General features: G+C 44.4%; 1 protein-coding gene across 1 annotated transcript in view; it reads left to right on the top strand.

Annotated features, from left to right (window-relative positions):
• Positions 1-12,520: 12,520 nt before the first annotated feature.
• pipox (pipecolic acid oxidase) overlaps positions 12,521-26,378 on the top strand; it is a gene marked incomplete at both ends in the record, with an annotated part of 137,268 nt that continues 123,410 nt past the window's right edge. Inside the window, 2 exons of the mRNA XM_084315137.1 lie at positions 12,521-12,631; positions 16,431-16,579. Coding sequence (XP_084171263.1) covers positions 12,521-12,631; positions 16,431-16,579 — 260 coding nt within the window. The remainder of the gene's footprint in view (positions 12,632-16,430; positions 16,580-26,378) is intronic.

Genomic DNA, 26,378 nt, shown 5'->3' with positions numbered 1-26,378 from the left:
GTAGGCCTATTAGGAGTCCATTTTGGCCTCCCCTCATCATGCACAGGATAATGCTGTCTCTCAAAAGACGTCCTGTGGGTCAAAACATACTCATCAGCCAGGACCGCTGCTGCTGAACAGGTCCTGACTTTCCTCTCATTTAAGTACATAGCAATATCCTCAGATACGCCATACACCTTGAATTCCTCCAATAAGATTAGGTCCCTAATCTCCTCCACTGTGGTGACCTTTTCTGCTGCACACCACCGGTCAAAAAGCAACCGCTTTTCCCTCACAAACTCCACAAAAGACTGAGAGTTCTGTTTCCTTAAATTGCGAAATTTCGGGCGGTAAGCCTCAGGGACCAATTCATAGGCTTTAAGGATAGCCTGTTTCACCAAAGCATAATCCTTATTATCAGGATACATCGACGCATACACGATCTGTGCCTTACCGCGCAAAGCACTCTGCATGAGGATAGTCCATTTATCCGCTGGCCAGCCGCAACTGCCAGCTATGTCCTCAAATAACAAAAAAAAACTATCGACGTCCCTTTCCAAAAAAAACGGAACCATGCTTTTCTGCCTAGCCATATCAAAACCCGGCTCCCGATGCACATGTATAGCACCAGCACCACCCGCATTACGCAACGCCATCTCCCGGTCATATGCTGCCTGGGCGCGTACCTCCCGTGCCACCTCAATAGCTTCCTGGGCCTCACGTTCTGCTCTGGCTGCAGCTGCTGCTGTAGCTGCCGTAGCTGCCGCTGCAGCTGCTGCTGTAGCTGCTGCAGCTGCTCTCCTTACCTCACTAGCTTCAAGGTCCTCACGGTCTGCCTTGTTAACAGCTGCAAGCTCACGCGCTGCTCTAAGCTCCATATCTCGCCCACGCGGTAGCTCAAAGCCTTCTCCCTCCTCCTCCAGAGTTCTACCTGCAGCCACACCAAAAACCTTTAGTGTACTCAGTTCCTCACTTAATTGACCTACCAAGTTCTCCTTTTTCTGGCCTGCATCGAGGTCTATCGAAAACCTTGCTGCCACCTGTAGTAACTCATCCTTTGAATTTTTTTTTACCTTAGCCAGTGTTGGCTCTGCAATAAAGTCATCAATGTCCAACGTCATTGTCTATTATCCACAGTAAACGACAACAAATGAATACAACAATATTAATCACTAATTAATTAATTAATCAACCAATTAATTAATGACTAATACAAGGCAATACTACAATTAATCCACAACAAGGGATATAGTTCAGTACTCAAAACACAAGCAACTCACCCACCGTTCCTACGACCTGGGGTTCAAACTCCAATTTCCCTGTATCCACAAAAAGGTGTAGCACGTAATTAAATGACAGTGATTGAAGATACACGGCATAACACAGCACGCAATGAAACTCACAAGCAGTAGTTCAAAACACGGCATTAAATGTTAGCACGCAAAACAAATCACACTGTAAGACACACGGCATAACACATACTGGATCAAAAAGGTCAAGCTCAATAATGCACACAGATCCTATACTAGAGAATCACAGCAGACACTGCTACTGGACACTAGCTACAGGCCTCTGCTGAGACGAACCACCCACAAGACTAACCCTGTGGTAGGCATTTATCCCACAAAACTGGAACAAACGCTCAAGCTTTTGTAACAACCAAGTGAGGCAAAACCCCTTGTGTTACTCAACAAACAATATCAACAAACAAATCCTAATACAAACAGGTGCTCCATACAATATGATTTGACTCACAAATAGCTTCTAACCTAAACTGCAGTCAAAAGAAGGACTGCTAGGCCCACCACATGTCTAATCTAACAAAAGAAATACTTACATCAGGTCCTAACACACTAACTATATTCTCCGGCCCCCTAACCTACCTATACTGAAAGCTAATGCACTGTAGACCTAGCTTTCTTCAACCACACCTGCTACCAGCCAAAGATCATATCGACCATATACCCGTCAAGTATATAGTATAGTACAAGACAAATATATGGTACTAATCCCTTCAATGACTGCCCCAGGATTACGTGGTCCACAGGAAGCTAAACACAGCCAGAAAACAATGAAAGTACCTACTTGTGGTGTCCACTAAACTAAATATTTAAACAGCATATAAGTGGTCAAATCAAATTATAAATTAAGAGCATACTTACCTGTTTGTAGACCGGCTAGAGCCCCCATGTTACATTCAAGCCTAACATATGGCTCGTCAAGGCCTTGAATGCGACGTGGTGGACACAGGACACTGGACAAAAGTGTATCAAAAATAACTATTTATTCACAACTAACTAAATGGACAGAAATAGTGGGAGCTGGGTGTTCCAGACTCCAAAGTTAAATAACAAAACTAATAGCAAAAGGAAGAACAAGCCGAATGTACAACAAAACAAAGAGAGAGCAGGTGAGACGCTGGAGAGCTGTGACATCTCCTGTGAAGTGGGGGAGACTTGACTGCTGCCTGCACTCTGCATTTGTAGGGCGTGGTGCCTCATCACCACACCTGTGATCAATAAAAAAATTGCCATTTTAAACACAAGCAAAACAGGAAGAAACAGTGTGTCAATTAAACCACCAATTAGTGACAGCACACTTAACCACAATGTGAATATGCACCACAGACAGTAAGTATCCCTCCACCATGTGAAAGTAATACGTAACAGTGGCTGAACAAAACAGTCCCCTCAAAACCCTCATGACAGGAGGATATAGCTGCCGCATATACCCTCACTGTCGAAGCCGACAGCCTACCAAGAAGAGACTGGAGATAACCCAGAACAGCATCCAGGGGGCAGGAGACTGGGTCCCAGCCCCCCCCCCTTACACCACTCTTGGAACGCACGCCACCTGCCCGCGTAAACCGCGACAGTGGAGGGAGCATGCGCACACCGGATGGTATCAACCACCGCGGGATCCATCCTCTCCAGACTCACCCTCCCACCAGCCACACCACCAGGCGTTGACCCAACACCGGAGGCTGGAAAAGCACTCCGTTGTGCTGCGAGAGAGCCGTCGCTGACCACGGAATGACCCAAGGAGGAGCGACCAGAAGCTGGATTAAGACCGGGAACCACACTGACGTGCCCCGGTCCGGCGCGACCAGGATCACCGTCCTGCGCTCCCTCCATATCCGCTCCAACAGCTGACTCAACAGCTGTACAGGAGGGAAGGCGTACAGAAGACCGGGCGGCCACGGAAAGGTCGAGAAGGCATCCACCCCCAAGGGGGGACGATCCGCTCGACTGAGCGAGAACCACAAGGGGCACTTGTGAGAACGTCGGCACGCAAACAGATCTACCGAGGCCTCCCCGAACCGATCCCAGATCTGTCTGACTATGTCGGGGCAGAGTTCCCACTCGTCGCGACGAGGACCGCCCGAGACATTATATCCGCCACCACATTTTCCGTACCAGGAACGTGGAGCGCCCGCAGACTGCACAGCCTGCGGGATGCCCATAGCAACAGTTCGCGCGCCACCCGGAGCAGGCGGGCGGAACGAGTCCCACCCTGCCTGTTGATATACGCCGCCGCCATCACATTGTCCGTCCTGACCAAAACGTGTTTGCCTACCACCAGGTGGCCGAGCCGTTTGAGGACCAGGAGGACCGCCTTCAACTCCAACACATTGATATGCAGGACAGCTGGGTCGGCATGACCCGTCCAGCCGCCCCCCACTGTATGGGTCCGAAACGCCCCTCCCCAACCCGTGAGAGAGGCGTCGGTGAAAACCGTGACGTGGGAGCCCCTGCTGCCCATGGGGACCCCAGCGGAGAGGATACCCAGCCTCCCCCAGTGGGCGAGATCCCCCCATATCGACAAAGGAACCGTCAACCGTCTCCCTTTGCCCCACACCGGATCTATTCTCAAAGAGAGAAACCACCTCTGTATCCGCCTCATAAAGAGGAGGCCAAGAGGGACCACCGCGTGGGCCGCCGACATAAGGCCCAGCAGACGCATCACCTGCAGCGCCGTAACCGTCCCTCCCAGACGGAAACCCCCGAGCGCGTGACGGAGATCCCCCCGACGCTGCTCCGAGAGGGTCGCAAGCATGGGCTTCGACCTCAATGTCAAGCCCAAGTACTCCACCTGTTGACTGGGAAGAGGGGTACTCTTCTTCCAATTCACAGCAAAACCCAGGCTGGTGAGGAATTCCACCACCAGTCGAGTATGAGACCTGGCAACCTCCTCTGAACGGCTGAGGAGCAGAATGTCGTCGAGATAGAACAGGACTCGTATCCCCCGACGACGTAAAGGCCCCAGAGCAGCCGCCACGCACTTGGTGAATGTGCGGGGAGCCAGAGAATAACCGAACGGCATTCTGTGGTACTCGTACGCTACGCCCTGAAACAGGAACCGTAGGAACTTCCTGTGAGGAGGGAAAATGGGTATGTGAAAATACGCATCCTTCAGGTCTATGGAGGTGAACCAGTCCCCCCTCCTGACAGCAAGCAGAAGGAGTCGGACGGTCAACATCCTGAACGGTCTCACTACAATCAACCGATTGAACATGGACAGATTCAGTATAGGTCTGACCCCCCCAGTTTTCTTGGGCACCAGAAAATAACGGGAGTAGACGCCTGACATTGCGTCCTCTCTCGGGACCACAACGACGGCCTGCTTCGCCAACAGAGATTGGATCTCGTCGGCCAGGGCTGTCACCGCGCCCGACCCTAACAATAGGGTCGGCACCAAACCTGAGAACGGAGGATGGGGCCGCGCAAACTGCAAAACCAGCCCCGCCTCTAACGTTCTCCTCATCCACCGATTCAAAGGACATTCCCGTCGCCATATGTGAATATAATCCCACAGCGCCCCCGCCGTCAACTGACGCTGGGCCGCAAGGAACAGCAGATAATTGGCCCGGTCCCCCCCGTCGTGCAAAGCACCCAAGGGGGGACCCCGACAGAAAGGGCCGGTTTGATACGGGAGGAGCGGTCATCAAACTTGTGGACACACACTCACCCCCTGAACACCCCTCCAGCACACGCTGAGGAGTCGTTCCGCAGCCAGACACGCAAGGCCTGAGGACCCCATGGGCTCCTACACGCCGAAGCCCTGCAGTGATATTGCTACCACTCAAATCACGCCTGCCTCTCCTTTGCAGACCACTGCCGGTTTGACGGGAGTGGGAGGCAACAGCGCGATAACCGCCTGCGCCTCCACAGAACGCCCAAAAAGACTATCTGTGGAAAAAGGAGTCGTGAGGAGAGAAAACCTATCCTCTTCCCCAAGAGGAGACTGCTCCAACCAAACATGCCTAACAACCAAAGTCGATAGCATCCGAATCCTCCCCGCAGTTATAGCTTGCGACTGAGTCAAGATCTCTATAACACCACAAACATGAATCACGTTCATAGTGTCGGTTGGACCCAAAGACCTACAACCCGACGCCATCTTGGATAGGAAAGTAGCCAGCTGAGCCACAACACTGGCCGCCGCTAAATGCCATCCTGCAGCAGTATACCACTCATTCGTCCATACTGCCACCCTCAGAGCCGACATGCTATCAAGCAACGGCCGGGCGGAACGTCGTTCATCCCCGCCTGGGCACAAAAAAGAAGCTACCTGGCTACTTAGCCAAGGTACCCCCGGGCTGCACCCCGTCGTCAGCCCCTTCACCCGCAAAAAAGGTAAATAGAGCTCAGCGAACCCCCCCACACCCACCACCGACAGACCTTCATCAATGAAGCTGGCAAGAGGAGGGAAAAGCGGAATCCCGCGGCGGGGATTATTAGACATTCCAGCGTCAACATCAGCGTTAGCAGAAGAAGCAGTAGTAGCATTAGCATTAGCATTAGCATTAGCATTAGCATTAGCGTTAACAGCATGTTCCAGGATCGCCAAGACATCGCCCACTACAGTGGAACGATCGCCAAGCCGCCCCGGCCCTGGTGCCGAAACATACTCCACAGCACGACCAACACCGACATTGATGCCTACTGACACAGACCTCACCTTTGTACAAGCCGACCCGTTAGCCAAACCTTGTACGCTGCCCCTCGGTCCGTCGCCGTCAGCCGAGGAACCACCAGCACAGGTCTCATGTGTCGCCGAAACAAGCTCCGGAGAATCCAGGGAAAAACAACTCTCCGGTAAGCCCTCAACATTATTAATCTTCCTTAATCTTTTCATTCCGCTAGTCTCGTATGGTGCACGCATCCAATACGCTGGGACGAAAATAGAGGAAGGGTGTTTCATGACCAGAGTCATGGTTATATGGGCGGTGCCACCATAAGGGGCGGGGCCCCATACAGGTGGGGTGCATGTGTTTATTCGTGGGAGATACATTAGGTATCACAGGAGATAGGAGTATCTCGTAAGGCTCAGAGCGGGACGCGATGCAAATACGATATATAACTGCTTCCAAGGCGATCTCTGTCACTTCATGAAGTAGTTAGGAGGAAAACTATGCTGCTGCCCGTGTTCAACGCAATGATTATACTGATCAAAACAAACAGTATGACTCTGTGTTTTTTGAGCAATGGCGTTCTAATGACTTGTGGATATTAGTTATAACCTGGTGTTGGCTGGATGGACCAGACCAGAAGAAATGCATTGTAGGCTTTGGTCTTTTCGTAGGAGTTCTCCACAGGCCTGGAATTCAAACCTGAGTTCCTACCTGACTAGAGTTAGCTGAAAGCGGAGCCCGGCTCACCCCTGACATCATCATCAGAAATGTCATTTAATTTGATACATTTGTTTGATTGCTAATTTTGGAGTCAATCAATTGTCAAGACTTTCTCTAATGTAGCTTTTTATTCTCAAAAGACTGGCTGCAGCAGACACATAGACTGCAGCTCAAATCACAGAGCAAAAGAGAGAGAGAGAGAGAGAGAGAGAGAGAGAGAGAGAGAGAGAGAGAGAGAGAGAGAGAGAGAGAGAGAGAGAGAGAGAGAGAGAGAGAGAGAGAGAGAGAGAGAGAGAGATAAGAGCAATCAGCACCATGGACAGTGCCGCTGAGAGGGACAGGGAGAGAACAAGAGAGAGGTGCTGACCATGGTGCTGATTGCTCTTCTTTTTACATATTGATAATTAAAGGGTGTTAACCCTTTCACAACCACACTACATAAATTTAACCCTTTCACTATTAACCATCTGTAGTGTGGTTGTGAAAGGTTAACCATCTGTAGTGTGGTAGTGAAAGGTTAACCTTCTTTATTACATGGCGTTTTCACATTCCCCGAAATGCTTGCTTGTGATTGGTCAACAGCCCCCCGACAGCGGTCATTATTTTTCAATAATGACCGCTGTTTTTTCAATAATGACCGCTGTGCGCAGCTGTTCGCAATCAAGCCCACTGACACACACTGTTTCAGTGCAATTAGACACTGCCGGTGTTCTGCTGCCGGCGATGACAGGGGGCGGAGCGACGAGCGGAGCCAGAACGCAGCCAGAACCAGTGTTGCGAGTCGATGTAAAATGAATTAGGTATATTGTTAGTAAGTTAGCCATGTAATAAGCGGGATAATGTATAGCTATACTCGGTCATTGTCGCAAAATAATTGACCTTCACTGACGTTTAAAACACCTCGCCGAAGCGGCTCGGTATTTTAAACTCCGTGTCGGTCAATTATTTTGCGACAATGACCTCGTAGCTATACATTATCCCTTACGTAGTGTGGTAGTGAAAGCGTTAACCCTTTGTAGTGTGGTAGTGAAAGGTTAACCCTCTGTAGTGTGGTAGTGAAAGGTTAACCTTCTGTAGTGTGGTAGTGAAAGGTTAACCCTTTGTAGTGTGGTAGTGAAAGCGTTAACCCTTTGTAGTGTGGTAGTGAAAGGTTAACCCTCTGTAGTGTGGTAGTGAAAGGTTAACCTTCTGTAGTGTGGTAGTGAAAGCGTTAACCCTTTGTAGTGTGGTAGTGAAAGGTTAACCATTGTAGTGTGGTAGTGAAAGGTTAACGCTCTGTAGTGTGCTAGTGAAAGTGTTAACCCTTTGTAGTGTGCTAGTGAAAGGGTTAATCTTCTGTAGTGTGGTAGTGAAAGCGTTAACCTTCTGTAGTGCGGTGTTGAAAGGGTTAACCTTCTGTAGGTGTGGTAGTGAAAGGGTTAACCTTCTGTAGTGTGGTAGTGAAAGTGTTAACCCTTTGTAGTGTGGTGGTGAAAGGTTAACCTTCTGTAGTGTGGTAGTGAAAGGGCTAACCCTTTGTAGTGTGGTGGTGAAAGGTTAACCTTCTGTAGTGTGGTAGTGAAAGCGTTAACCCTTTGTAGAGTGGTAGTGAAAGGGTTAAAGTCATATTTTCACTACGACGCTCTAGTCAGCTATATGTGTGAATGAATAATGAAACAAGTCAAATAAATAGCAAGACCACTTACATTCTGTCCATTACATTATTCTAGAAGGGAAATGACTCAATTACTCACCCTCCAGAACAGAGCCTCCCAGGCCTGCACACAGTCCCCCAAACGGGCGCCACAGGCTGGGTACGTCCCTCAAATCGCTCCCTACAGACCGTTTCAGTGGCGTTTTCAGTTGCTAAGAAGACATAATAATGGTTCCAGTTGAACATCTGGTCCACAACATTTAAGCGCAAGAACAGCTGACAGTTGAGTTGATATACAATCATGCTAAACCTAAGTGCTGAATTCCATTAGATCGGCAACTGTCTACATTTAGTTATGGGGCTTTATTGTACAAGAGTGGGTTGTTCCATCCGACAGCAGCAAACTTGTTGTCCCAAATCAGTCCCCTGTGCTCACTGTCCCCCCACTACTGCCTTTGTTTGCAGAGTCGAATGAAAGAAATTTTTCTCTCTATCGGTACAGACAGACACTAAGTAAGTACGTTTTTATCTCTAAAGCACATTTAAAACAACTGTCGTTGCACCAAGGTGCTGTACATATAAATGGCACTATAATAAAACACAGTAAAACATGGTAAAGAAAGCAATACAAATATGACAAATATAACAAGTAAGATAAAAAAAAAAATAATAATAATTTAAATACACAACATAAAAAGCTCAGTTTAAACAGGGTAAACAGGTAGGTTTTTAACCTGGATTTAAAGGCAGACAGGGAGGGAGCGCACCTTATGTTGGGAGGGGGGCATTCCACAGCTTTGGGGCAGCAACTGCAATGGAGGGACCACCAGGAGAGAGTGACTGGAGGACCTAAGATGTCTAGGAGCAACATGGGGGGAGAGGAGATCCATTAATAAGAGGGAGCCAGGCCACTGAGTAAAAAATTGTAAAAATCATGCATTTATATAGCGCTTTTATCCTTTTATTTATTCCTCACACTCACCCATTCACTCACACATTCACACACCGATGGCCGAGGCAACCAGTTAGGGGTAAAGTGTCTTGCTCGGGGACACTTCGACACGCTGTCAAGAGGAGCGGGAATCTAACCGGGAACCTTCCGGTTACCAGAGTCATCAGATTGAGGCTGGCTGCCTGAAGCAGGGGTACCCTCTCTGTACCCCACTCACATCTCTGTCCCATGCATGCCACTGCTGCTTAGGACAACATGTGATCTCATGACCTCATGGCCAGCTGTTTACTGGTGAATTAGGCCTATTGTATGGAAAGAATCAAAATCAACATAAAGTTGTGGACTATGCCCATAGGCTACAATTCCTAAACATAAAGCTACATATGGGATATATATCTATCCACACCTGTCTGTAAATACCTGCATATAATCCTTTTTACATATCTGTAGATACTATATTTATATATATATATCTATACATATCCCTTACCTACTCTTACTAGTGACGCTGCTGGCCAGTATGACTTACTACCATAGTGTCTTTATACCTGTATCACTGTACATATTAATACTACAACTCTGTACAAACATCTGATTAGCACTATTACTCAGTAGTACTTTATATTTATATATTTTATACCCTGTTTTATCACCTGTAGCTACATTGTATATATTACTATTGTACTTTACTGTTACATTTGCACTCTGGTTGGATGCCAAAACTCTCTTCGTTGTACTGTACGTGTGCTGTATGATAATACATTTTAATCTAATTTAATCTAATCTAATCTAACCTACATAACTTTAATTAAGTGTCTTCCCACAGTTATCCTTGCTTTGCCCTTGAGTGGCCATGTTCTGTCAGATGTGCAATAGTTCAGTTCAGAGTTGTTGCATTGTTGTTATTACAGTACATGTCAGTTCAACAAGATGGTAAAGGGTAAGTTAAAAATGTTGGAACCCTAACCCTAATTTCCTACCTACAGCGATGCTGTCTTTTCTCAGGACACTCATGCTGTTCTTCACACTGGACACCAGCAGCTGGGCTTGGTTAGCAACCAAACTAGTTCAAAGTCAATGGGGCCAGGCTCCAGTCTCTACAAGCCCTGAAATAAACACTGACAATTATTTACTTGTACAGAGTAGTGTGGTCCCGTTGACTTTGCAGTGTTTCCCCTTTGGGTGGAGGCCTGCCTCACAGAAGTGACCTACTGCCCCTTTAACAGGTGCAAGACTGTATGGTAATTAAACCAACCACTGCCATGTCATAAATCAAAAGGTATCTTGCCTACGTCAACAAACTGTATTCCTGCAAGCCATGGAAGAGGGAGTGAGTGAGTGGTGGTGAGGTGGGGGCTATGTCGGTCTTTGTAGGGGAGAGCGGGGAACCACCTAACACGTTTTAGTTTTTGCTAAATAATTTAAAGAATATTAGAGTTACATTAATCATGTTTTATACAAGTAAGATACACAAATGGACACTTTGTTTCTAGCGCCTATACCGTTCTTGTGCAATTCCACCAAACGTGGCAGAAGTTAAATGTTACAACTTACCCCATGGACAGGGTTGATTGTAGTGGATAGAGGATTACAGTAGTTGTAACACTTGCTACACATCTGATAAATAAATAAATTGGTGCAAAACTGCAAACACAATTGATTCAATACAATGTTGTATGAAACAAATACACTTTTCAATCTAACTTGCATTGTGTATGGATTATACAGTATTGTATGTATCTATCTTTCGATATGTCGGAATAAAAAAACAGCATGGGTCAGCAGAGGATGAAGGAGCATATCAATATTATTTTTCATTATCATATCTGTTTCGGTTTGGATGTCTCATTCTGTGAATAAAAAACCCAGAGAAATGATTATTTAAATTTTTTATATTACATTGTATACTATTAGTTGGCTTTGTTTTAACACCATGTTACAACTAACCCTGCCTCATGGAGGTTGTACACTTGCTGTAAGTTGGCTCATGTGTTTCAAAACTGTGCTATGTTATAGTCAACTATATGGTTTTATTATTAGAATAATAAAAGGTTTGATTCTGTGACTTAAGGCCTCTACATGCTACAGAAACTTCAAAGCAACTTCAACACAACATCGACAAAGCAACGGTGTTGCAGACACATTACCTTTATGCTTCTGCAAAATCAGCGCGCAGCCTATGATGCAACAAAATGTACCCCGGATGTGCGGCTCGAGCGCGCCCAGCCCGCCTGAATACTTTGGGCAGCCGAAGGTGCGCACTCTAGCAATTACAAACGGATTTCCCTTCTCAACCACATCGTTAGTATAATAATAGCCCTGTTTATGTTTGTTTTCGCTTGTGTTCTTGTACTGCACTGTACCCATTCTGCAATCTGTTAATAAAGTTTTCATTCATTCATTCATTCATTCATAGTGTAATATAGTTATATCGCCACATCAACCCAGTCCATCCCCATTGTTTCCCCAATCTCCTTCCACGGATTCATCGTCATAATGCTATCCTTGTAGTCTTTAGACCCGCTATTATATAAATGTTGGTACTTTCGGACCTCCTCTGCAATACGTTCCTGCATTTGATTCATTTTAAACAAACAATTAAACAAGTGTAATGAAACAATACACTAGCTATCGAGCTCCTGTCAGAAAGTTTTCTTTTGGTCTCGAGCTCCTGTCAGAAAGTTTTCTTTTGGTCTCGAGCCAGGAAAACACTAGAAGTGACAGACAGCCCCGCCCCCATTCACTACCAACCAATCACTGCTACGCAATACCAACGCAACGGGTCTTTAGATTAGATTTTGGAGACAGGTACGCAACGTCCTCGCAACACAGTCTACAAGACTGTCTGCAACAAGCGCGCTGAAATCGCGCCGATGTTGTGTTGAAGTTGCTTTGAATTTGCTGTAGCATGTAGAGGCCTTTACACACACAGCTCAGAAACTGAAAAACATGTATTATAGAAAACACTTATACACCTCCAAGAAAATCTGTCCGACACCCTGATCCCCTTTGAATTGCCCATCTGAGGTTCTTCCCTTTTTCCTATTGCGGCAACTTGTTGTGATATTGGGCTACTATACAAATACACTTGACTTGACTTGACTTTACGTAATCTCACAAGTACACACAATAATTATATAAAAAATATATATGATGTAAAAGCGTAAAGACGGAACGCGCGTCCCCGTCGACGCGCATTGGCTGCAAGAACTTGTTATTACATAACTGCAACGCGAGCACTTTGACCTACTTATGTGGTGGGCGCGGGGGGTCAAACGAGGTGGCAAAAGCTCTGCGTACCAAGGATAGAAGACTTCAAAACATGTCGACCGCGGAATATTACGATTGCATTGTGATTGGCGCCGGTGTGCAGGGTTCCTTCACGGCGTATCAACTTGCGAAAAAGAACAAGAAGACTCTCTTACTCGAGCAGGTGTGTGAAGCAGGGCTACTGGGTCTGATCTAGAGAGTGCGGTGCGTCGTGCAAATACTCACAGCTGGAAGCCGCAGCCTGCTGCAGCGCGTCGCAGGCTGGAGAGAGGCTGGAGTGGGCAGGAGAGCGTTCCTATTTAATTACATTTCAAACCTTTATTTAAACCCGAAAGGCAACTGAGGTGTCCCTCGTTTACAGACAGTCACGTCGAGTGTACAGTATACAGAAATGAAAGAGCATATCACGATGAATTGAAAATGGGGGACCCTGATGTAAACAAGACGAAAGTATTTCTCTGGTCTGCATCCCCTTAACAATTGTATGTATTGAGCTGTACTGTACTGTACCCATTCTGCAATCTGTTAATAAAGTTTTCAATCAATCAAATCACACAGCACGTACAATCATAACAACAGATCTTGTGCAGTGTTGGGCAATCTCACAAATATTTGACTCCCTTTTTAACTGTGAAATGTGCCTATACCTCATTCATGTTCAAATGCATAACCTACTACATACACCCAGTGGTGGAAAGTAATTATGTATTTTTACAGTAAGTACAATTTTGAGGTATTTGCGCTTTATTTTCATTTTAGGGAACTTTGTACTTTTACTCCACTACATTTCAAAGGAGATCTTATACTTGTTACTCCATTACATTTATCTGAACCCATCAGTTACTGCTTACTTTGAAGAAAAAGATGTTTGCGTATAGAAAACATGGAAAAGATTTATGAAGAGTATGTATTAATTAAGCCCGCCAATTTCAAGAGGACGTTCATATTACATGTTTCAGGTTAATTGGGGTTACAGGTAGAAAGACACTATGGTAGTAAGTCATACTGGCCAGCAGCATAACTAGTAAGAGTAGGTAATGGATATGTACAGATATAGATATAGTATCTACAGATATGTAAAGATGATTATATGCAGCCCAGGCATACAGACAGATATATATACGGTAAGAATATATATACGGTATATATATATATAATACAGATACCGCACTATTGTACATGCTATCATACAGAGTTATATGGGTAGACTATGAATGAATGGATGAATAGTTTTATTTTGAACAATAAATCTATAGAAATAACAATGTAAAAAAAACTGTATATATATATAATTTGTTGTGAATAGAAATAATTATAATAAAGTAAGATAAAATAATAAACAAAATTAACTATAGTATGAGGTAGGTAGTTGTGAATATTATAATTACTATGATTACAGTGTAGGGCAGTTGTAGACAGTAGGTAGTATAGATGGGTATAAATTGAGTATAGGCAACAGAGTTCAAAGTTCGTACAGTATGGGCCTCCTAGGGTATAGGCAATGGAGGTAAGAAGCCCCCCCCCCTGTCATTCACCCTATGACCACTAAATGGACTCAAATCTGATTTCAGATCATGTCTTGGACAGTAATGGTCTTGCTTGTGTTTGAATAGCATCCATCTCATTTTAGTAGTGCGGGAGGTACCGTAGACCAAAGCCACAGCGTAGAGGCAACTTGATGTAATACATTTACAACAGACCTCGGCTCTCACACTGTCACGTCTTTATGACAAGCCCCTTTCCCGTTCACCAGTACGTTTGTCCTTGATACTACATGTGGGGTCGATGGGAAATTGCGTTTCACCAGAGAACCCCTTAATTGGCTGATATCAATCCCTGTCTCCTGAGCCGTTCAGCCATTGTGTAGTGTGATGTGTGCCTGGTGCCAGTGTATGGCAGCCATTGAGCCTGCGTAGCCCAAGGTTGGGTGCTACACAGTGGTGGTGAAGGAGGCAGTTTCCACCCTACAGCACTTTGAGTGTCTAGAAAAGCGCTATATAAATGTAATGAATGAATGAAAGCACTGATGCTGGCGACGTCAGGTGACCTGATCTGCAAAGCTAAGCTAGTTCTGGGTAGGGAGAGAGAAATGTCAGAGAGAGAAATGTATATCAGAAGGCTTTGTTCACGCAATCTATTCATAGTCCGTTCATTTTCCTATAGCTGCAGCAAAGACCGAGGACTCGGGAGAAGCTTTCTTTAGAAGGATGCACATAGGAGGCGGTTAGGTGGTCGAGCGGAGATTGCGTTCGTCACCAGCCCCGGAGCTGAGTTGGATTTGCCTGTTCGAATCCAGCTCACAGCTCCGGGGTTGTCACCAGCTTGGCTGGCCGTCTGCACTGATACGATTGGCTGTATCAGAGGGTGGGAGAAGCTGGCGGGGTGGGTCCGGGTCGTTGTAAACAGCGACTCCTACAGTTCGGTCGGGGCGCCTGCTAAGCGCGGATTGGACGTGAGGGGGATAGTGTGGTCCTCCCACACGCTACGCCCTCTCAGTGAGAATCCGCGCTGCCAGGTGAAAAGAAGCGGTCATTGGCTGGACGTGTGTCGGAGGAAGCACGTGGTAGCCTCCACTCTCCCATATGATCTGACTGTAGGGGGTAAAGCGCAGCGACCAGGAAGGGACTGGGAATTGGCATACGACTAACATTGGGATGGGGAGAAAATCGGAGGAAAAAATGGAGGGGGAAAAAGACCAATATAAAAAAAAAAAAAAAAAAGAAGGATGCACATAGATAAGCTTTTTATAGTTAATGTGGGAATGAAAGGAAGAGTCTTTATTAGTTTGAATAGAAAATAAATACTTGGACCCATGAAAGTGTAAGAGTAGGATTTTTTAAGGAATACACCCCCCCCCCTGTTTTGGGGTAGGAAGCCCCCCATGGACATCAATGAATAGCTATGCTAAGACATTATATGGGTTTAAAAAGTGTTATGCTGAGAATATAGTTACTAGCACTATTACATTTCTGTAGCATCGCTATAGCTTGACTTTCTTCACCTTCTGACATAAAATAAATAGTGAGAAGGTTTTGGATAAAACTGAACTCTTTTTACATGATGCATTTGGCTAATGAGACAGTATTGGTTATTTAGTTCATCTTGTTGATACATTACATTCTAGGGGGACTACCCAGGGAAGCTGCCCCCTTTAAAACATGTTACTTTTAGTTTTATAATAACAAAGTTGTAGTCTGCATATAACTCTGTATGATAGCATGTACAATAATGCTGTATATACCGTATATATCTATCTATCCACATCTGTCTGTACAAACCTGCATACAATTCATTTGACATATCTGTAGATATTATATCTATATCTGTACATATCCCTTATACTCTTACTAGTTACGCTGCTGACCAGTATGACTTACTACCATAGTGTCTTTATACCTGTATCACTGTACATATTAATACTACAACTCTCTACATACATCTGATTAGCACTATTACTCAGTAGTACACATTTATATATTTTATACCCAGTTTAATCACCTCTACATTGTATATTACTGTTACATTTGCACTCTTCTTTTCGTTGTACTGAACTTGTGCTGTATAATGACAATACATTTTAATCTAATCTAATCTAATTTAATAGACACTATATATATCTATATTATTATCTATAATAAGGGGGTGTCTTACCCAGGTTTACCCTGCCCATAAGTTATCTACTAGCCTGGCCTGTAATCTTCATTGCGGATGCAAAGCAAGAATGCAAGATATTTCAAAGCTCTTAAGCCTTATGAAACATTTAAAGCCTACCGTTGAGTGCACACAGTCCTGTGCTTCAGAAAATATTGCATTCATATAGCGAGGCCGCAGCCACTGAGAGATAAAGATTCACAAGAGGTCCTGAAAACGTATTCATGAGACCTTGTCAACACAACACAGTGTGAACTATGAGAGTGGTTACAGGAGGCGCTGTGCGATGATCTCTTGTTTGCCACCTTCAGTTTGTCCTGCCTCACTCCCGTGGGAGCTCCCATGGCCAGACGCGCATCATCCGCAAGGCCTACGAGCAGGATTACTACACCCAGATGATGGAGGAGTGTTACCAACTCTGGGCCCAGCTGGAGAAGGAGGCCAGTGTCAAGCTGTACAGGTAAGTCGTCTTGGGGCGGAGGGGAGAGGGAGAGAGAGAGGGAGAGAGATAGAGAGAGGGAGAGATAGAGAGAGGGAGAGATAGAGGGAGAGGGAGAGATATAGATATAGGGAGAGAGGGAGAGATAGAGAGAGATAATGAGATAGAGGGAGAGAGAGAGAGAGAGAGAGAGAGAGAGAGAGAGAGAGAGAGAGAGAGAGAGAGAGAGAGAAAGATAGGGAGAGACAGAGAAAGGGAGAGAGAGAGGGAGAAAGAGAGACACGGCCATTAATGGAACATTACGAAACCTTCCCCAGAACACTGAGGTTTGTCACATTCAATGTGCTACGTAGGAATACTGTACAAGCGGCGACTCAATCTACGGGAGCCACGAATGCATGACTTTCTCATTACCGCCAGCGTCAGCGGATCGCCCCCCAGACAGCTCCCCGTGCCTTTCAATGTGAAAACAAGGCCCCCTTTTTTTTCCTCCCCTTTTTTTCATCTCAACAAACCTCTGATTCCCACTCGCCGCGCGGAGAGGTGTTTTGTATGTTTATAAATATGACGGCGGGGCACCAGAGTGCGCGTGAACCTCCCGAGTGTCGCTTTTAAGCTTCCTGTGAAAAATATTGCATTTGAGCGGCACCCGTTTCGCTGTCAGCATCAGTGAGCTGAATAACAGATTGATTCATTATGCATGTCACCCGCTAATAGGTCACGGTGCTCGGCCCCGCCCACGTCATGTTCCCAGAGCACACTCCCTCCCTCCCTCCCTCCCTCCCTCCCTCCCTCCCTCCCTCCCTTCCCTCCCTTCCCGCCTGCCTGCCTGCCTGCCGCACTCTCATCCGCGGTTCGTGAGTGATGGGAGCTCATTTGAAGGCCACCTGTGCCCTTGGGCTGGCAGGAAAAAACATCTGCGACGGCGCAGTGAGGAATATGGAAGCTCGGGGGTGGCGTGAATCTCTTTGAGCAATGCCCTGGCGCACCTTTGTCTTCCCGCTACGCCAGGATAGATGAACCCCCACGCCGGGTGGAACCGAAATCCATCTGCCCCCTCCCCCCAATCTACCGTCGACCCCTTTGTTTTCGCCACACACACACACACACACGACCTTACGTGCGTAGCCGCACACACACACAACCTACCGCGTGTATCAGCATACACACACACAGCCACACACACACACACAGTACAGAGAGCCAATGTCACCCATCACACAGTTCGACGTCGCACTACATCGTGAATCACATTTACGATCCTACATACACTTACCATGCCTTCTCTCTCTCACCCCTCCTATCATACACGTCCCCTCACTGCACACACGTACACACACACACTCACACACACACACACACACACACATACACACTCACACACAGACACACACACACACACACTCACACACAGACACACACACACACACGCACACACACACACACACACACTCTGGGAGACACGGTCATAAAATTCTCTGATGAATGGCTGAACCCCTTAGCGAGCGTTGCCTATGGCTCACGGCTGTTGACAGATGTGGGAGCTGCCTTTAGAAAACACTGTTGGCAAAGGGCAGGCCAGCCATCCATCAGGCAGATTACTGAATTAGAACCCTGTGTTCACAACCTCTCACTCCGGGCGGCTCCATAACTTACCGCCGGCCGCGCCGGCGACTCCCGAACGCCGACCGCGTCGCCGCTGTAGCGCCGTTTCGGGTGCCACTAAATGTCATCAGATGGGTTTCTCATTACATGCTAGGAGACCGCTTACACGGTGACTGAAAGGCCCCCTCGATTGATTGACAGCCTGCAATCCCCTCCCCCATCCCCCTCCGTCCTCCCATCCCCCACCCATCACAGGTTGTTATGTCAGTTAGACACATTCCTACAAGAGGACTAATCCACGGGGTGCTGATTATTAGAGGTGGGCTTTTTACTTAGCGTGTCATGTCACACTTGAAAGGTGAAAACAGTTTATTAACAGGCTGTTGATAGCTGCAGGGGGAGCTTTTAACTGGGAAGGTAGCAGCAGTTGAGGAAGTGGTGGATACTGTACGCCGTATTATATATAGAGGCGACGGTGGCTCAGGAGGTAGAGCGGTCGTGCCGGTAATCGGAAGATACGCGGTTCGATTCCGGCTCCTCCCCGGCAGAGCGTCGGAGTGTCCTTTAAGTGAGACGCCGCTCCCGGTGAGCAGGTCGGCGTCAACCTTGCAACCTTGCTGCCTCCACCGTGAATGGGTGAGTGAATGGGTGAGTGAATGGGTGAGTGAATGGGTGAGTGAATGGGTGAGTGAATGGGAGATTGAATGGGTGAGTGAATGGGTGAGTGAATGGGTGAGTGAATGGGTGAGAGAATGGGTGAGTGAATGGGTGAGTGAATGGGAGAGTGAATGGGTGAGCGAATGGGTGAGCGAATGGGTGAGCGAATGGGTGAGCGAATGGGAGAGCGAATGGGTGATTGAATGGGTGATTGAATGGGTGAGTGTGAGGTGTACGTTGTAAAGTGCTTTGGCTAAGATATGAATATGAACGCAGTCCATTTATGAATGCAGTCCATTTATAATATTCTTATGTACCCCAGTTGCTTACCAACACTGTTTTGCCTGTTATAGCAACACTACTATCACCGACATCTAAGAAGGGAGATCCCCCCTTGAACAGCCCTTCTAAGGTTTCTCTCCTCCACATTGCCTGTGGTGCTTTTCTCCTATTGCTAGGTTTTTAGTGAGTTTTTTCCTTACCTTCGCGTGGGGTATGTCTGGGAGTGTTGCATTCATTCATTTATTCATTTATTTATTTTACATACAATTTTTGTATTTCATGGTGTTTTTGTTTTGTTCTTGATTTATTGTGATGTTTCTTCTTGACTTGTTTAAAGAAGACGTGTCCGGCCCATGGGGACATTAACGTGTGTTGTCGGGCCTTACAAATTCATTTTATTTTATGTGATTTATATACTGCTGATGGAAGCTGCGTTCATTGTGATCTTATACCACAAAGTGTATTTCAATGGTATCTAAAGCCGGGTATACTCGAACAACTTTAAATTCTGTATTCTTGCTAATACTTGAGATTCATAGAGTGTCCATTTGCTGTCATACTGCATTAGTGAAACCCTTCAACCAACCACAGTGCCTCATCCATCCTCTCATCCTCCAATCCACGACACATACCATGCCACTCTGGGCAGAAGGTTCCCACCACCATCCTTCAACTCTTCCATAGTGAAATGATTTATTAACGGCTGCGACAAATCTCATGTCACACACCCTTGGGGTTGGTGACGGCCGTGGGCTGGCTTTGTCCAGCCGTGTACAAGCCAAACAAACTGTTACTAGCCCATGAGGTAAAGGTGCAATACCACTACATGTCTACATTAAAATGTTATTTCTTTCAGTATGCCCTAGGAGAGTTTGAATTGTATATAATCCACCCTCCTTCATTCTGAGTTTGAGTCTCCCCCTCAGGCGGGAGTAGAGTACCCTGGTCCGAGCGCAATAGGAGTAAAAAACTCCCTTCATTCCCTATGCAGTAAACCTGCTTAAAGGAGCTATAGGTGGCTGGTGATTTTGGACGGAGCTTATTTTCAACACCCTTCCCCACCAGAACGTGTCAGGATGCCTCCAAAGTCACACCTCGCTAGGTAGCTAGCAGGCAGCTATGTATTAGCTAGCAGGCAGTTATGTGTTAGCAGCAGACCTATGTGTATGCGCCACCGTTATACTGTCACTAGATGGTAGAGCCATATGAAATCCGCGATCACGGAATCGCGGACAGAATCGCGGAATTGAGCAATAAAAATGGAATCAACTGTATAAAAAAATAAATAAAAAATTTAAATATAATGTTGTGGGACTTGTACAGCACTTTGTTCAACTTTGTCAGTGCTGTAAAGTTTAAACCTTTTTAAATCTTAGACAAACAAACCACTTTGCTTTCATGAAATATTGTAAGCCGTCATTTGAGGCTTTATAAAAGCAGCACAATGAACACAAATCTGTCAGTGCCGAGTCCGACCTCATCTTAAATAACAAACAGCATTGCTTGTTGTAGTTAACAAAGAGAGGCAGAGTTGATTTTGCAAAAATATATATATATATCATTTATATTTTTATATTTAATAATCAAATTTTATTTTCATACTCGAATCCCATGCCCATTGAACGAAGCTTCGAAGTATTTAAGACAGCCCTATTAAATGGACTGTTATATCTTATTAAATTGTGGAAATGTATTCATTCCCACTTATTAGACACTATTTCTGATGGTAAAATGAGCGTACAAAGCAAAATACAGAATTCTGAAATATTAAAACGGAAAAAACGGAATTTGGAAAAAAATTAAATGGAATTTGGAAAAAAATAAAACGTATTTTATATGGCTCTACTAGATGGTTTGATAGACAGCTCGCTCTTCCAATCATTTCACTTGGTCGTTCGTTTGATTGGATGTTGTTGTTTTAGTTCCTGCTCCTTACCAGAACGACAGATGTTTTTCATTTTCATTGGTGTCAAACGTCAAACTTTTTTTAGCACTATAGATTACTGTCGAGATATAATAAGAAATCTCAAATCTGCGGCCGCCTATTGATCCTTTAATTTGAACATGTAACCTAGAACTTTGGTGATGACTTTGTATGCCTATGGTATTCTTATCTGTGTATTACTGTATGTTATTACTTGAACTTCTGACTGCAAGCCAGATGTCCTATCTAGGATAATACACAGTAGTAAACTGAACTGGACTGGTATTTGTGAAGATTCTCTACTGTTCTATTCACTTCTTTGTTTCTTGATTTGCTGTAGATCTGCATGATGGAGATGCTAGCTAGTGTAAATACTGTATGCCCAAACAAAATAAATAATGCATCTACAGTATAAGCACAAAACTGTTTAGTTACAGCTCATTATCCTTTATAACAAAGATATCTGTAAAGAAATAGAACAAGGGGTGTTTTTCATTAAACATTTATGGAATATTTCCCTTCATAGATCACAGTGTCACGAGCCCATAGGAAGTTGAAAGACAAAATCAGCAAGCTAGCAGCATCCTTGCTGCCTAGAAACATAAGTTGAATGAATAGCAGGAAATAATGTAAGCGTCATTATCCAGAACACTTTGTACTCAAGGATGGTGATTATACAGTGGTGATGGTGGTGGTGGTGGGGGAGATGATGATGATGATGATGATGATGATGATGATGATGATGATGATGATGACAGTGATGATGTACTGTAAATGTCATATAATAACCATTTTCTCAATTAAAAGAGATCTAACCTATTTATATTTTCCAAAAAAGCTGAAAATCAAGTGATAAGATATGATAAGATAAGACAAACAATTACCTATTGTTACATAAAGAGATTTGCACTACATTCATACCTCATTTGCATTTGCACCTTACCTCAAGGTTTTGTACCTCATTTTCTGCATTGTACCTCACTGTTTACTCATTTTTACTCACTGTACTTATACTGTACCTAGGTTGTACTTTAGATTGTATATTGTACTGTATATTGTATAATATGTATATTGTATATTCCTCTTTACTTACTTTCTTACTTACTTTCTTACTTACTTTTTTTTACTGTATGAAGCACACTCTCTGGGGCTCATACAGAACCAAGCATTTCACTGTAAAGTATGTGTATTTTATTGTGATAATTAATAACCAAACTTGAAACTTGAAACTTGACAATACACGATAAGATAAGATATTCCTTTATTGATCCCCTTGGGGAAAGTTGAGGAATTATTTCACATATGTTATACATAGGGGTAGAAGAATAAAGCCGAAGGCCGGACCAGCACTCTCAGATTTAAAAAAATTGTTTTTAATGGCAGCCTATAGTACAGACATGTTTCGGAACAGGTGTTCCATCTTCAGTGTAATAGGCTAGCAGTGATAGCTTGTAAAAATGGGAGCTATATACCATGTGGGCAGGAAGTGACATCATAGAGGTGAGCTTGGGAATGCTAGTGAACTTTGACCTCCAGAGTAAGGACTTGTTAATGTAGTATGTTGAAAACAAATTTTTACCAGAAACTTAAATAAGCCAAAAGCAAACACAAAATTCTAAGAAGCAAAGAACCACTACAACAGAAGGAAAACTTTTCTCAATTCATAAAATAATAATAATATACTCATGAAAATAAAAGTAATAAAAAGTCACTTGTAGGAAGCAGGATAACATATTTTTTTCATTCATTCCCTTTGGTACAGAGCCATTAATCAAATGAATATAGTAACCTGTCTCCCCTCTGAGGGCATTGTAGACTAACAAGTCCTTTAAACAATAAGATTGCATTAGGAGAAAATAGAGAGATACGGTACACTCTTAAGCAAGGACATAGTGGTGCTAATCACTCAAATAAACACTTGAAATGTCAGTAGATGTGTATATCTCCGGGACCGATGATCCTGTCTTGCTTACTCCTCCATGGTGGCCGTCCGGAAACATCATCTATGGAGGGAGCACAGCGGATACATCTCCTTCTTAGGTCGGTCTCTGGGCTGCCTGGTAGGCCTGCAGAAGTGCAGGAGGCACCAAGTGTGTAGATAGTCCCGTTCGTCTCCTCGTCTCCCGCATCTCTTATGCCGCTCGATGTCATGCCTTGGCAAAAAGCAGGCCCCTCAGGATGATGGCATCCTGCCAATCGTTAATAAGGGTCACGCCATGGAGTAGGATGTCTCTTGACTCCATCGTTGTAGCTACGAAAGCTGATGTAAATCCACTAGGGACAGGGTGGACTGTAAACTCTGGAGCTGCAGGTCTCTAAACTACCAAAGTAGCTATGTATCAAGAGTCAAGTTAGACCGCGCTCTCAGTATCTGACACTGGGTGCTGAAATCCCAAACATTTAAGAAGAATAAAGCCGAAGGCCGGACCAGCACTCTCAGATTTAAAAAAAAATTGTTTTTAATGGCAGCCTATAGTACAGACATGTTTCGGAACAGGTGTTCCATCTTCAGTGTAATAGGCTAGCAGTGATAGCTTGTAAAAATGGGAGCTATATACCATGTGGGCAGGAAGTGACATCATAGAGGTGAGCTTGGGAATGCTAGTGAACTTTGACCTCCAGAGTAAGGACTTGTTAATGTAGTATGTTGAAAACAAATTTTTACCAGAAACTTAAATAAGCCAAAAGCAAACACAAAATTCTAAGAAGCAAAGAACCACTACAACAGAAGGAAAACTTTTCTCAATTCATAAAATAATAATAATATACTCATGAAAATAAAAGTAATAAAAAGTCACTTGTAGGAAGCTCTGTACCAAAGGGAATGAATGAAAAAATGTTGTTATCCTGCTTCCTACAAGTGACTTTTTATTACTTTTATTTTCATGAGTATATTATTATTATTTTATGAATTGAGAAAAGTTTTCCTTCTGTTGTAGTGGTTCTTTGCTTCTTAGAATTTTGTGTTTGCTTTTGGCTTATTTAAGTTTCTGGTAAAAATTTGTTTTCAACATACTACATTAACAAGTCCTTACTCTGGAGGTCAAAGTTCACTAGCATTCCCAAGCTCACCTCTATGATGTCACTTCCTGCCCACATGGTATATAGCTCCCATTTTTACAAGCTATCACTGCTAGCCTATTACACTGAAGATGGAACACCTGTTCCGAAACATGTCTGTACTATAGGCTGCCATTAAAAACAATTTTTTTAAATCTGAGAGTGCTGGTCCGGCCTTCGGCTTTATTCTTCTTAAATGTTTGGGATTTCAGCACCCAGTGTCAGATACTGAGAGCGCGGTCTAACTTGACTCTTGATACATAGGGGTAGGCAATGTGGCCAAAATATCACATCACGATATCTCTACACATTTTAATGTAATCACAATATTTTCCCCTTTTGCTTTTCCATGTGAAGCCGACAGTGGCTGAGAATGTATAGCCAGAAGCACTGGTGGTTGATTACCTGGTTTCGGATTGGTGGGGTGTAGGGGTGCACCGATATATCGGTCGGGTATCGGTATCGGCCGATAAGTGCCTTGTTGACTGCTATCGGCCTATCGGCCGATAAGCTCAAATGTGCCGATAGCAGTCGCCGATAAATACCCATCAATTTGTGTAGCGTCAAAAGGCAAAAAAAAAAAAGTTCACTCGCGACCTACCTGCACAACGCCCGCCGTCCCCCACACACACACACAATCTACTGCATCAAAGTAACCACTTATGATTAACAAGGCATTCGTTTTGTGGCATTAGCGTTATATACTGTAGTTAGTGTTACACGGACAATAACATCAGCATATTATTATTACCCATAGCAGCAAGGCATTACTCCGAGTCCGTTCATTAGCTACCGGGAGATGCAAGACTAACGTTACTGGTGAAAATGTGATTTGCGTTGGAATACTCCTTTGTCAACTTGCTGTACTTTGCTTGCAGGTCTGCAGCCATTATTGCTGCATTATGAATAGCCCCAACTTTAGCCAAGGTAACGTTATGGCTAAACCTTTAACAATAGTTAACGCTAGCTTTCGGTTAGCTGTTCAATGCTATTAATAACACAACTCCCCGTCAACACCCTCTCTCGGGAAGATGGCATTTAAGAAAGTATCTGCTGTTAAAATGAAGTGTTACACGTTCAATAACAAGCATATTATTTACCCGAAGATAGCAGTAAACAAGGCATTACTCCGTTAGTCCGTTCATAGCTCGGTTCCATTCCGTTGCTCATTCCGTACCCAACTACACATTCTGCAATCTGTTAATAAAGTTTTCAACCAGACAAATGTATAGAAAGGCTTTGTTTTATTATAACATTTGTTGCAGTAAAATCATTATGTCTCATTTGGTCATGCGTGGAGCGCCGGTCGGCGGGGCCGGGCAGCTAACGTAGCTACGTTAAGTGTGTTCTGCTCTCGCAAACAGAACAATGGCGGCATGCCCGGAAGTAGAAAAATTAATAAACGCTTGCCGATTGGTGGTAAGGACAGCAGGAGGTGGGTGCTAGCGGTGTGGCGTAATTGGCCGAATCGACTGTCAATCAAAATGGTTCCATTGCATTGGTTGAAAGCTCTGGTTGAGAGAATAGTATCCCGCTGCAGGCCGCAAGAATGGTTCCATTGCATTGGTTGAAAGCTCTGGTTGAGAAAATAGTATCCCTCTGCAGGCCGCAAGACGATACTGGGAGAGAGATAGTGATACCATAAACATATTTCTTGATGTTTCCTTTTTTTAAGTAAGTAAAGAGGCCTACAAATACAAACATACACATACAAATATACAGTAGTTTCATTAAAAAAAAAATTAAAAATTTAAAAGAAATTAAAAAAATATATATATTTTTTTTACAAATACTTATATACAAATATACAAATATCGGTATCGGTATCGGCCGATAGTGTTAGTTGAACAATCGGTATCGGTATCGGCGGCCAATTTTCATATCGGTGCATCCCTAGTGGGGTGAGTTGATTAAAGCAGCTTGGGTGGTGAGTACAGTTGCGTTTTGCTCACTGAGGGGGGCAGAGGAGACGCCAGTCTCATCCCGGTGGATGTGTTTTGAGTATTGGAGTGTTTGGTGAGAGAGTTTGAGCATCTTTTAACTCAAGTGTCATTAAATCCTGTAATGTTTTTAAATGACAAGTGCGTTTGGTTCTTCTCATTTATATTCACAGTTGCCTACCACTGCTCTTACTATATACCAAAGAAAGAAATATATAGAATATACAGTATATATATAAATAAATATGCTACCTTTATGTATTGACCTTATTAAATTCAATCTTGGCACCAAATGGAAAAACGAGGATCCTAACGACTACGCAAAAACTGCAGAGTTTTATGACAACCCCTG

This window comes from Notolepis coatsorum (assembly GCF_963971535.1).
Source record: "Notolepis coatsorum genome assembly, chromosome: 1".
In the NCBI taxonomy this organism is placed as follows: domain Eukaryota; kingdom Metazoa; phylum Chordata; class Actinopteri; order Aulopiformes; family Paralepididae; genus Notolepis; species Notolepis coatsorum.
The sequence above is the reverse complement of the archived record's forward strand: the minus strand, read 5'-3'. Positions and strand labels throughout refer to the sequence as shown.